Below are 14011 nucleotides of genomic sequence, written 5' to 3' on the forward strand. Positions count from 1 at the left end.
GATTAACCCAAATCTAAGAGACCCAAGCCCAAAGGTTTCAAATTTATAGCTTGGCAGCTTACAGCTTCAAACCTTCTAAATGCAGCTTGCACCAGACTAAAATGTATCGGGATATATTTTTATTAAAAAAAAAAAAATACAAGTCAATGCCACATGTATAATGTTAATCTGTAGTTCTCTAAATCAGTATGTCACTGTAGGGACAGGTTCTGTAATTTACAAGATCATTTCAGTAGGCCAGAATGGGTTCAAAGTTTTGTTTTTTTAAAAATAGTCCTAAAACCAAAAAAGGTAATGTGCTTCATTGATCAATCATTTCAGTTTGATACCACTACTTTATACTTGTATCATCTCTCTCAGCTTAGTGCTGCTCCCAAAACTAATTCTAGAAATGGAGTGGGAGGGTTTAATTTGGAGGGTTGGAAGAAGGAAGTAAAACAGAATAAGTTCCTTAAATCTGCAGATACCATTCTGCCAGTGGTATTAGTTTAAGTCACGTTCAGGGTTAGCAAATGCCCTCTTGCTTCTGAAATGAGGTACAAATAGTCCTCTGACGAGTTTCTTTCCATAGCAAAAGCTTCCCAGACAACTTGGTGCTTCTAATCTCATGAGAGGTGCCTCAGAGATAGAGACAGATTGGGTCCAAGCTCAGTTTACACGAAGAGGGAAATCAGCTCTTGCTCAGAGACCTGAAAAAGTCTTTCCCCACTCTCCCAAGAATGACATGCACTGATTATTACTACTACTGATATATCATAGTGAATAGAACTAGACACAAAGTCAGGAAGCCCTGGGTTTTAGTCCTTCCCCCAATATATCCTGGCTGGGGGATTCTGGACTAGTCACTTGAATTTCTCAGCTCTTTAATCCTATAATTTGAGCATGGTTACAAATCTTCTGGGGTAAAGGTCAGTCCTTCTCTGGGATTTCTTGATACCAAAAAACTTTAGGACTGAGGACAATAAGAAGAAGAAGAAAGTTTTAAAATTTGTAAAATGCTCTGAGCATCAACAACAACAAAAAACACATTTGTTAGAAATTCCTGGGAAAAGGATGGTAAGAGAAACTGAGACCAAATATTTCTCAAATCAAGGAGTGAATCCATTTTTTTTTTAATCTTCAATTTAATTAGTGGTCTCAGAGTCAGAAAGCCTAGCAGTACCTCCAGATTCTTTCTTCATCACCGCACAAAGAATGATTCAAAATGTTATTTCCTCCTCTCCCCACTGCTCCCTCGGGAACATCTTGTCCCCAACAACCACTTAAAGAAAACAAAGTGTTTCTGTGAGTATCTTACCTTCTGTTTCAAGTTTTTCTGCATTTAGAGGGCTGGTTGGTGACCCCATGGAAGACTTTCTACCACTGAGTCCAGAGATCATTGCCATAGAGGACAGTCTTCCTATTGCTCTCACAGCATTGCCTGTTTTCTGCAAAAATAGACACACAGAAAAGCTTCCTTCAAATTCAGCTCAGTTGCAGCAGGAACGTTGAGAAGAAGTCTAGTCAAGGAGGAATGAGAGTTTGTTCTTCCTGAGAAAAGAGTCCCACAAGCTGATCCCGCTAGAGGAATGCACCAAACCCTGCACTGCTCAGTACTATCAGCATGTCAGAAGATGTTCAGAGAAAGGAATGGGGCCCTGGAGCTGACTTGGTGCATTAATGTGACTAAACAAGGTCAACATGAGACAAAAACTCTTTTCAAACTGTGCTTCAACTCCCATAAAAGGGATAGTTTATATAAAGCAACTGCGAGCAGAGACAGTTACAAAGACTTATTGCTAACTGGACCTGGATGGAGCTGGCTCTCAAAACGCTGCTCTAGCAATACTTTTAATTGGTCGAAGGCTCTGTTGCTGTAGAAGAGACTTAGGGCTGAAAAGAGTAGATTCTTGAAGATAAGTTCTTGGACAAATCATTTTGTGATTTGGCACTTCCCCTAGGCCTCAGTTTCTTTCTTTAGCTAGAAAAGGAGAATTGTTTTTTTGGGTTTTTTTTTTTAATTTGTTTTTTGTTCTTTCCACATCTCCGGTTTTATGATTTTTTGGTTCTTCAGAGATTGAAAAACAACAAATGTAGGAAACCTTATTTTCTTCATATGCTACTACCCCTACACCATATATTCCACATCACCCTCCATTTTGCCCCCAACACAATCTTTCCTTAAAGCAAACAAGAATCACTGGGTGAAACTGATCTAGACATTGGTCATATCTGATGATGTATATCCCTCATTTGTCAGCTCTAGTCCCTCATCTCCTTGCCAATTAGAAAAGTCAGGTTTTATTGTCTTCTGGAGTTAAGAGCAGTCACTACATCCATCAGAGTTCTGCTGTTATTCAATGATGCTTTCTTTACATTCCTGGAGTCGCTCCATGATTTCAGGTCTGGGAACTTAGATGGGGAAATTTTTATTTTTTTTAACCTGTAGCTAAAATGTAACATTTTCTTCAATTATTTAAAAACATTCTGAGAAAGAGTTCATAGGCTTTACCAGAGTGCCAAAGGGTCCATGACACAGAGTCAAAAATTCTTGATGTGAATTGTTCTGGTTTTGCTTACTTTGCATCTAACCATTTTAATTCTCTCTTTTTTAAAATTTAACTATGTGCTTTATAATATACCATGTCTTATGGCAAAATTAAATTCTTCTTTCTGGCAAATTCCTATATGAAGTGTCACTAAGGGCATTTCTAAATGTAAGCATTAAAAAGGAAAGGCAGCAGGCATTTGTTCATGTGGACACCCTGGTCTTCATCCTTGACATCCTGGGGCTGGAATCAGCTTTGATATATAATCACTGCTAATGATGGTCCCATAACTCTGAAATACAGTTTCTTTGTACTGTCCAAGCACAGTTTGGAATTTTACAGAAAGTACTTTTGTAGATAAATTGCCAAGAACATATAAACATTTTCCTCTCATGATCCCCAGCTTCAAATTAGAATCCCAGGCTGACTTAAAGTGAAGAAAATAAAACCAGGAGAACAATATACATGATAACTATAATGATGTGAGCAAAAATAATATAAAAGCTCAGATTAATTGCAATGATCAATTTTGGTTCCAGAGAACAGATGAACAATCAATATGCAATGGTTAAGTATTTATTATGTAATAGATCAAGACCAGGGATATCTTGGCTTCAGCCTTGTCCCTGACATACAGTATCAAAATTTTCTTCAGACTGTTACCACTTCCTTTTTAAATGATTTTCTGTCTTATCTTTTTTTTAATCTAAAATTTCCCCTGAATCTCTCCCCCATTTCCCACTGACTATCCTTTTTCAGCTTTATTTCATCCCACTCCCCACTACACTACATCTGACACTCTTCCACTTATGAAGCTTCCATTTTTCATATCTATTTCAGGATTTTCAATCCCTATGCCAGAAAGCCTACATAGGATTGATTCGTTTATGCTAAGTCTATGATTCTATGAAACTGATCCCCATCTTCTTGTCTATTTTCCTCTTTTCATCTCAGACATCATATATTATTTTGCATTTAGTTATGTTTTATGTGAGCCAAATACTCTTTAACAGACTGTAGGCCCTGTGAAGTTAAGGATTTTATCTTAATTTCATATTACCTCCAGTGCCTGACAAAGTGCTCCGTTGCAGAGGAGATATTAAACAAATGTTTGCAGAATTTGATAAATTTAGCTACTTCTAAACCCATTTTATCGGGGCAGCTAGATGGCGCAGTGGATAGAACACCAGCCCTGGATTCAGGAGGACCTGAGTTCAAATCTGGTCTCAGACACTTTGACACTTCCTAGCTGTGTGACCCTGGGGCAAGTCACTTAACCCTAATTGCCTCAGCAAAAAAAAAAAATAAAATAAAAAAAAAAATAAACCCATTTTATCTTTAGCAATTTTGTCATATTTATTATGATACAGAAATATCATCCAACAAAATATTTTGAATCAAAAGACTTTGATTTATTGAGAGGTTGAGATATGGTAAATATGTTAAAGTCCATACACAGAAATTAATACATTTGTAAATGGCTAGCTCATGTGCACATTGGTAGATAAGAGCTGATTAGGGTTAAAGAATAGTTTAATTCCAGGCTTAAGTAATTAGGTTAATTTTTCCACTGTACTAAAAAATAGATCATTTAAAAAGCTTTAAAAAGATCATTAAAAAGTTAATGAAATGAAATTTTAGGACCAGAAGGCATTTTTGGTAATTTTTGTCGTTATTTATTTGTTTAAGTAGTGTCTCTTCCATGACCTCATTTAGGGTTTTCTTGGCAGAGATACTGGAGTGGTTTGCTATTTCCTTCTCCAGCTCCATTTACAGATGAGGAAACTGAAGTAAACAGAACTAAGTGACTTACCCAGGGTCACACAGCTAGTCAGGTCTGACAATGGACTGGAACTCAGGACAATGAGTCTTATTTCTAGGCCAGAGGCTAGAGGCATTGTACCATTAGATGCCCTTTTGGGTGATTATTTGTATTTTAAAAATGAAACTACTTAATAGGAGCTCACAGTTTTATACACTCACCCATTTTACACTTATTGAAATGTTTATATTTTGTAGATGATCATTAAAAAAGGAGAAAAAAGCCACTGAGGAAGCGATGGGTAAGAGATTATCAAGGAAGAATAGACAGGATTTGGGGGACTGGATATGGGAACAAGGGAAAAAGAGTCAAATATGGCTGTAGCTATCTAGAAGTCTAGATGCCAAGTAATTAACCACCTAGGCAGCCATTTATTTGCCATCATTACTAATGCCAAGTCTATATGGTACATGCTTTACAAGGTTCAGCCTCACCAGAGCAAAAAGGGTTTAAAACCACAGAGGTCAAAGGGCTCTCAGAGGTCATTTAGTCCAAAATAATCCTTACTCCTTTCCTAAGGTAGCAGTCACAAAGCTTCAACTTGAAGACCTCCAATATAGAGGTCTCTACTATTTCCCAAGGCAGCCCACTCCTCTTCTGGATAACCTTATTGTCTGACTGCCTCTTTCGAACAGCTTTCCACTGTTTGTTAGTTGTTCTGGGTCTTCAACACCCATAGTTTTCAGACTTTATCTCCTTCCTTTTTTGGAAAATCAATCCAATTGATTTGGTTCTTCCATTACACAAGAGTATACTTCACCTGGGCCTGCTTTCATCTCCCAGTTTCCTCTTTCCCTCACATCTCCTCCCTCAGTATACAGACCCAAAATGGGGGAACATGATAGATAAGATATCAGATGAGTAATCTAACAGGCTGCAAAACTTGTGACCTGACTGAAGAGGGAGAGAATCTCACTGTTCTTTTCAGAATTTAATCTGAGAAAACATTTGTTTGAGTCTTTCTGTTACTGGTATTGCCAATTACTTGGCTTCAAGTCTGTTTTGCCTCTGGTCCTAAAATTCTTGGGGACTTGCCTTATCATCTGCTCACTTGATCTACTTTGCTTCTTCAATCCATTTAGATTAGGGGGTCTTAACTTTTTGGGTATATATGGCATTTGGCAATCTGGTGAAATCTACTGGACTCTTTTCAAAATAAAGTTTTTACATACAGAGGACATCAGTTATATTGAAATATACTTTTCAAAATATTTTTTAAAAAATTCATGAACCCCAGGTTAAACTCTAAATCTTATACTCACCCAGGGGATAGGAGGACACAGAATGCTGAGAAAAGGAGTAGAGAGAATACTGTGTCCTCCTACTCCCTGACCAAAACACAAAAAGTGAACAAAAAACCCAAACCAAAAATCCTCCAAGTGCAAGTAGAACAGTGGAGCGGGAGAGGTCACCACCTCTGCCAGTGGCAGATCAAGGACTTGGCTGAGATTTTCATTGCTGAGAGAATCAGCTTTTGCCCAGCTCTGTCTGTCTTTGTCCCTCCAGACTTGGGTGCCCTGTGTGCCTGTCATGCCCTGCCTACCCCCTCCCATGTGTTGCCCATCCTGTCCTGTCTGTATTTGTCCTCCATGGTTTTCCCCTTGGTTCTGGCTAGGCCCCACATGTCCTCCTGCTGCTTTCACTTATCTGTCTCCAGTTCCCACATGTCCTTGACATGTGATGCCCATCCCTCCCTCCATAGGCCTGTGAACTCCTCCTGGTTTGCTTTCCTTCCCCATGTCTATGGGCAAATTATGCCCATTATATAAAAATTACTTGAAGGTTTGCAGAATGGTCCACAAATGTAAAAAGTGGGAACTGCCTGTAATTCAAAACTCATTTAAGACATGGAAAAACTGAGGCTAAGTAAAGCTAAATAATTTGCCTAAGGTCACACTGTTGGTTAATGACTGAGCAAAGCAGAATGCCTGACTTCAATATCAATACACTTTTCTATGAGACAAAAGTGTTTCCTAATTGCTATTTACATGGACTTTGGCCTTCCTGATCACATGATGCCTAGTTGCTTCATTTTCATCCTGTAGCTAGCCTCTAGACCCTGCTGCCTCAGCCTGGGACCTGGAAGATTTGGGAGAATGGAGTATTGATTGACCGACTGACCATAAACACAACCAGGAATGACAGGAGCGGGAACAGATTTGGGGGAGAAAGATAACGTCATGCTCACTTGTGCAGAAGTCTTGCAGCCTTTCAGACATGAATTTTTGGAAACAAGCTGCTCGTCAGAAACAGATCACTTGGTTACCATTTTCTCGGGAACTTAGATAGTACTAGCTAGTATTAATAGTGATTAATAATTATCTTCAAAAGGGATGACATCTTCCTTGACTTTGCATCCCCTTCAGAAATTTTACCTTTAGCAATACTTGCTGCCATATACAAAGCAAGCAGCTCAGGAGAAATTTTTTCTGGAATAAATCAGCCATGGTTTGAGTGGGGGCCACTAAGTGATCTAATGGATAGAGTGCTGGGCCTGGAGAGTCAGGAAGACTCATCTTGCCAAGATCAATCTGGCTACTTCCTAGATACTTCCTAGCTCTGGGACCCTGGGCAAGTCCCTTTACCCTGTGTGCCTCAGTTTCCTCATCCTTAAAAGGAGCTGGAGAAGGAAATGGCAAACTGTCCAGTGTCTGCCAAGAAAGCCCCAAAAGAATCAGACATGACTGAGACAATTGAACAAAAAGTCTCATACTCTGCTCTGACCAGATCAGATCCTGAGATTTGTTTTCAGAGCTCCTTATTCTTGAAGACTTTCCAATCTAACCCAACCTCTGAAGCAGACAAAGATAGAGCAGCCTTCAGTCAGTCAGTCAATAAGCATTTACTAAACACCTACCTATATACTATGCTAAGAACTGGGGATGAACGTAAGGACCAGCAAAAGACATCCTTGCTCTCTAAAAACTCACAGTCTAATGGGAAAGACAACATGCAAACAACTCTGTGCAAATAAGATATGTGCAGGACAAACTGATGATAATCAACAGAGTGAAGGCACTAGGATTAAAGGGGAAATAAAGACTTCTTGCCAAAGAAAGGATTTAGCTGAGACTTGAAGTAAGCCAGGAGGTGGTGATGAGAAATTCCAAGCATAGAAAACAATCAGTGAAAATACCCAACTCGGAAGATGGAGCATCTCAAGCAAAGAAGAGGAAGGAGGCAGGTCAGTGTCACTGGCCTGCCCTTTGAGTGTGGGGAGTGTAAGGTGCTAGAAGACTAGCATTGTGAAAAGGGAGAGATGGCCAACCAGAGGGTTTTAGGTTTGGTCCTGGAGAAGATAGGGAGTCACGGGAGTTAGCTGAGTGTGTGTGGGACTGACACAATCAGATCAGCACCTCGGAAAAATCTCTCTGACAATGGAGTAGAGGGTAGACAGGAGTAGGGAGAGGCAGACCAGTGGTCCAGGGTGCGAGGGTTAGAGGAGAGAAGATGCTAGGAAGGCAAAACTGACAGGCTCTGGCAACAAATTGTATCTAGAGATAAGGAATCTACGATGATACCAAGGTTGCAAGCAGGGGAAAGATAATAAGCTCACTTTTGTACAGGTTGGGTTTAACATGTGCACAAGATATCCAGCTGGGATGTGTGACTGAAGGCAGCAGACAGAGCAGAGCTGGATACGTCCATCTGAGAATCATCAGCATAGAGGGGACAATTGAGTCCCTCAGAGTTGATGAGATTAGTCAGTGAAATAGCAAAAAGGTAAGAAAAAAAAAAAAACCAGGAGAGAGTCCCATGGTTAGCGCAAGCAACCTGGATGAAGATCCAGCAAAGGAGACTGAGAAGGAACAGTCAGTGATAGAGGAGGAGAACCAGGTGTCAAGAAAACCTACGAAGAAGAGAGTATCAGAGAGGAAAGCAAAAGAGTTGACAGTAGAAGAAAGATCAAGAAAGATGATTAAAATGGGTCATTGGATATGATGGTGAAAAGATGGCTGGAGAGCAGTTTCAATTGAATGGTGATTGGAAACCAGAATGTGGAGAATTATGAGGTATTGATTGCGTCTAGGTGGATAGCCTTCTCAAAAGTTTGGGCACAGAAGGGAGAGCAGAGATGGTATTTAGCAGAGATGGCTGGATTTAGTGAGGGTTTTTTGACGATGAAGAGGCATGGACATGTTTGTTGGCAGAAAGGAAGCAACTACTAGGGAATGATTGAAGTCAGTGAGAGAAGACATAATAAAGGAGAGGAGGCAATCTGCTGAAGAAGTTGAGATGAATCAGTTCCAATAGAGCAGTAATGAATAGAACCAGCTACACCCAGGGAAAGAACTCTGAGAGAAGACTATGAACCACTACATAGAATTCCCAATCTCTCTATTTTTGTCCGCCTACATTTTTGATTTCCTTCACAGGCTAATTGTACACTATTTCAAAGTCCAATTCTTCTTGTACTGCAAAATAACTATATGGACATGTATATTTATATTGTAGTTAACTTATACCCTAACATATTTAACATATATTGGTCAACCTGCCATCTGGGGGAAGGGATGGGGGAAGGAGGAGGAAAAATAGAACAAAAGGTTTTGCAACTGTCAATGCTGTAAAATTACCCATGCACATATCTTGTAAATAAAAAACTATAATAAAAAAAAAAGAAGCTGAGATGAAATGAGGTCAACTGGCAAGTAGAAAGACATGAGAAGAGTCATTCCATGAGAGTGGGGAGAAGAAGCCTGGCAAAAGGCATCTGGGTGATTGGAGATGAGGAGAGGAAAAAAGAAAGTTCTTCTTGGTGAATAGTCTTAGGCTGAAACCTCTTTAGTATCTTAGAATCATTCCCATATATACTCATCACTTTCACAAGGAATCCTAACCTGGCTTCTGTTTGTTATTACAGGAAGTCCCCAATTTATAAAAAATTTGTGCATATAAATATGAAGTAAGAAAGTTTGAGCCTGGAACTTTCATCTTTTTCCTTAATTCTGACTGTGTAGGAAACGAATGACCTAGAATTTACCTTCTTATTTACAAAAATAGATAGAGCCCTTTATATCTCTGTCATTGTTAATTTAAATCTTTAATAAAATATATGGTATGCAAGCCACTCACTAAGAGTATGGACTGGAAAAAAGTGATTTCGTTTCAAATAAAAACATTAGATGCATTAATAATAAGAGATCCTACACTTGGAGGGGAAATTGACCTTAAGATATTCATCACTCAGCTAATCACTTCTTACTCCTCCAACAAGAACAGTGCTTGACAACCAGATTATTTTTTCACATGGCTTCCATTAAAAGCCAGTTATTGCTTCTCTGATTTTACAAATTGAGAAGATCATTCCTCTGGCTTAAATTAGAAGCTCATTAAAAAATTTCCCCCCAATCTTTAGTCCCCACACCCCAATTATTTCTTTTCTCTTTCTTGAAATTAAACATTAATTTCAATTTTGCTGACCAACAAACTTTTTACATTTTTTGAAACATAAAAATTTCTAGTTACTCCCAATTCCCATTTGGGGGCACTTAGCAAAAGCTCTTTATTGCTTTCAATAAGTAGTACAGGTTAGATCTTTGCCTCACAACCAAGAACTGACTACCTGATTCTGGACTGTATCCATAGAAATTCTTTTATCACTTATTACAATGAACCATAACTTTTTTTTAATTTTTATTTAATAATTACTTTATATTGACAGAATCCATGCCAGGGTAAATTTTTTTTTTTTTACAACATTATCCTTTGCACTCGTTTCTGTTCCAATTTTTTTCCCCTCCCTCCCTCCACCCCTCCCCTAGATGGCAAGCAGTCCTTTATATGTTGGATATGTTGCTGTATATCCTAGATACAATATATGTTTGCAGAACCGAACAGTTCTCTTGTTGCATAGGGAGAATTGGATTCAGAAGGTATAAATAACCCGGGAAGAAAAACAAAAATGCAGATAGTTCACATTCGTTTCCCAGTGTTCTTTCTTTGGGTGTAGCTGCTTTTGTCCGTCATTTATCAATTGAAACTCAGTTAGGTCTCTTTGAATGAACCATAACTTGACAGGATCCTTAAAACCAATGGGTCAAAAAGCATTTCCCTTGTATATACCTTAATAGCTGCTTAGGTCTAATATCTTCACACATGATTTCCTTTGAGAAAAGGATAACATTCCTATGAAAGTCCTAAGAAAGACCAGTTCAGGTCATAGAGAATCTAAGTGTTCTGTCATCAAAGAGAAGAAAATATCAGACTGTGCCTTTTCTACAATCTTTGTTCAATAACGGTTATTTCTTGTTAATAATGGTTATGTTTCTAGGAAACAGAAACTAGGTTTCCAAGTAGGCCTCTAATTCCCATTTTTTGCTTTGCCCTATCATTTCTTTTTTTTCTGATAAGAAGAGAAAACCTCACAAAATCATAGACTTTAATAAAAAGGGCTCAGAAACTATTGAGCTTTATAAAGCCTCAAAGGGCAAGATCAAAAGTGAGTTTTAAAGTCGTGAGAGAATCTGTTCCCAGGACTCTCTGACTAAGTCCTCTCCAGGACTATTTCTGATATTTCTTTGTTAAAAAAAATTTTTTTTTATTATCTTTTGTTTTTACATTATTTCCATTTCTCCCTGTATGTTTTCCATTTCCCTTTCTATATAGCTATCCTTTTTAGAATTTGTTTTATGTGTTTAAATATTTAATTTAAAGAATTTGAAATAAATAATTTAAAGAATTCTAGATATTTAAATTAAAACAGAAATATTTGTTTTAACAAGGGATGCTTCCAAACTGAAGACAAAACTTCACTTGTAGTATGACTGAGGCAGAATAAAATAGCATTATCTCCTCCTTTACTCATATTGAATTTGTGGTCCTCCTGAGCCATTTTTCTTTTTGAGTCCAACAAACCAGGACAAGTGAGATGCTTTAATTCCATTTAAGGGTACCCTCTCTTCTACAGATATAAAGTGTTATCTTCTCTTATGCAATGCAGAGAACTACCACCTTACTTATGACCTGAAATATCTGTCTCTTCTCTGTACTTTCTGTCTTTGAATTGGATCTTCTGTATATGTTTCTGAGTGGAGGGTGGCATATATGTTTCTGGTGTGTTGAGATGGAACTTAAAATACATTCTCCCTTAAGGAAAAAAGTTATCAATGTTGATCAGGTATAACTGAAACCATGAAATGGCTAAATGGTAGAGTGGATAGAGTGCCAGCCCTGAGTTATGAGGAGTTTAACTTGAGTTTAAATTTGTTCTCAGACACTAGCTTTGTGACTCTGGGCAAGTCACTTAACTCTGTTTGCCTCAGTTTCCTCATCTGTAAAAGGAGCTGGAGAAGGAAATGACAAATCATTGCAGTAACTGTGCCCAAAAAACCTGGAATGGGTCACATAGAATTGGAAATGGCTGAATAATAACAGCAAAAATAACCATACTTTTAGTTCTATTATGGGCAAAACAGGACTTTTATGGGTTCAAATATTGGAATCTGGAGCTAAATTAATACCTTGAAGGGATTTAATAGTAGATGATCTGACCTCCTTATTTAACACAGAAACTGAGGCCAATAAATACTAAATGAGTTGCTTGTGATCACTCAGCTGGTTGATGGCAGAATTGGCATTAAAATTCAAGTTTTCTAACTTCTAGTCCACTGCTCTTTCTATTCCACATTATTTGTGTGGAAAAGTACAAGGTCTTCCAAAATGTCTGAGAGCTGTTTTAAGCTATCAAAGTTGAAATGTTGAAATTCTCGGGATTGCGTAAGGGGAAGATTTTAGTTTATGTCTTTGGAGGAGAAGTTATCCTTAAACACCAGCTGGTTGATCATTGCTAAGTCACATACAGTCAGTTTTAAACTTTGAGCTTAAAAGGGAACTAAGTAAGACTTTTGGGACACCACAGGGTCTCAAATGATGAACTTTAAAATGAACTATTGAGATACAGCCTAGCTCTTTTTAGTACTAGAAAATCTAACTGATGACAAGGTACAAAGAGTCACTCCAGAAAGAGAAGGTACAGGACTATAAGATCATTTAAAAGGATTAAATGAATGAAAATTATGTATTCATATATTTATATCATTATGACATTCATATTAATGTAAATGGCATTTCTCAGTGTCCTACAAAAACTCTGTGTAGTGCTTATCCAAGATTCTTATTTCTTTTTTATTCTTTCAAGTTTAAATATGTTCTTGGCCTTGGTCCAATTCTGGATGGTTCTGACACCAGCAAGCTAAACCACTCTCATGTGCAATATAGAAGTTGAAATAATTTTACTGATAGAGTGAATGCCAAATTTCATGGCCCTTTCTCAATCCTCATCCTTTTTGATTTTCTTTTAATCTTTGACACAATTAATCATCCTTTCCTGGATACTCTCCTCTCTAGGTAACTATGACATTGCTCCCTCCTGGTTCTTTTCCTACCTCAGGACCATCCTTGACTCCTCACTCACATATCTAATCTGTTGGCAAACTTTGTCCCCTTCATCCTCACTGAATCTCATAAATTCACCTTGTCCCAACTCCCACGGCTCAACCCTGGAGCAGCAGCCTTTTGGGTGACTTCCCTGAGCCTCGCCTCTCCTACCACCACCCTAGAGCACGGGCCTGAGCTCAGGGAAAGTGCTCTTTGGACTGCAAATCTGGCCTTAAGACATTCATAAGCAGGGCTATCCTGGGCATGACCCTGTCTGCCTCAGTTTCCCATAGTCTCCCTTTCACTCTCCCCCATCCCCCCATCTGTGTCTCTGAATCTCTGTCTCTGTGTGTGAGTCTCTCTCTGTGACATTTGTCTCTTTCTTTATCTGTCTTCCTCCCTCCCTCCTGTCCTCTCTGTCTCTTTCTCTCTCTCTCCTTCCCCTTTCTTCCCTCTCTCCCTCCCTTTCTATGTCTCTGTCTCCCTCCCTCTTCTCCTCTTTCTCCCTCTCTCTCTTCCCCTTTTCCTCCCTCTCTCTCTTCACCTCTCCCTCCCCCCCCCCCTTTTTTGTTTCTTGGTCTCTGTCTCCGTTTCTCCTCTCCCTTTCTCTGTCTCTGTGTGTGTCTGTTTGTTTGTCTCTCAACAAATCCAAGTAGCTCCCAATTACCTTCAGAATCAAATATAAAAATCTTTGTTGGCTTTTATATTCCTTCACAATCTGGCCCCTTCCCACTTTTCTCATTTTCCTTGACTATTCCTTTTCATGTACTCTCTTTTTCAGGGCCTTTGGTCTGCTGGCTCTCCCTGAAATATGGTACTCCATCTCTTGATTTCTTTTTATTGGCTAATCCTTTAAAATGCTCTCTCTTCCTCTTGTCTCTATTGTTGCCCACAACAACATCCCCTAGAAAGGCTTTTTTCTCCTTGTCTCTACCTCCCAGCTTCTTGGGCTTCTTTCAAGTCAAATCTCACCTTCTGCAAGCTCCTGATGCTCCAGGTGCTAGTGCTTAGATTGCTCTTTCCATTTTCACTGTACTTGTTTGAGCTTCCCCTAATCATTTTAATAACACTGGCTACCATCCTCCCTGGTTGAGAAAATATAACAATAATGCTAAAAATATGAAAGTAACAAGAATCTCTAGAATTTGTGGAGTAAATTTAATGATTTCAGACATATTTCTTATTTCATGTTCATAGCCAAGCAAAGAGGATAAATATTATAATACTATCTTTCAAATGGAGAAAGAAGGAACCCAAAAAGCTAATTAACTTGCCAAACATT

The 14011-nt window shown here is 38.6% G+C and overlaps 1 protein-coding gene across 6 annotated transcripts in view; it reads right to left on the bottom strand.

Moving 5' to 3' along the window:
- MYLK (myosin light chain kinase) overlaps positions 1 to 14011 on the bottom strand; it is a 198893-nt gene that overhangs the window by 6102 nt on the left and 178780 nt on the right. For 5 of the 6 annotated variants that reach the window (XM_051985428.1, XM_051985429.1, XM_051985430.1 and 2 more), the window contains one exon: positions 1298 to 1427. In XM_051985428.1, coding sequence (XP_051841388.1) covers positions 1298 to 1427 — 130 coding nt within the window. Of the gene's footprint in view, positions 1 to 1297; positions 1745 to 14011 lie in introns of those variants that run through there. The other variant, XM_051985433.1, reaches the window with a different exon arrangement.

This window comes from Antechinus flavipes, chromosome 3 (genome assembly GCF_016432865.1).
Source record: "Antechinus flavipes isolate AdamAnt ecotype Samford, QLD, Australia chromosome 3, AdamAnt_v2, whole genome shotgun sequence".
Lineage (NCBI taxonomy): Eukaryota > Metazoa > Chordata > Mammalia > Dasyuromorphia > Dasyuridae > Antechinus > Antechinus flavipes.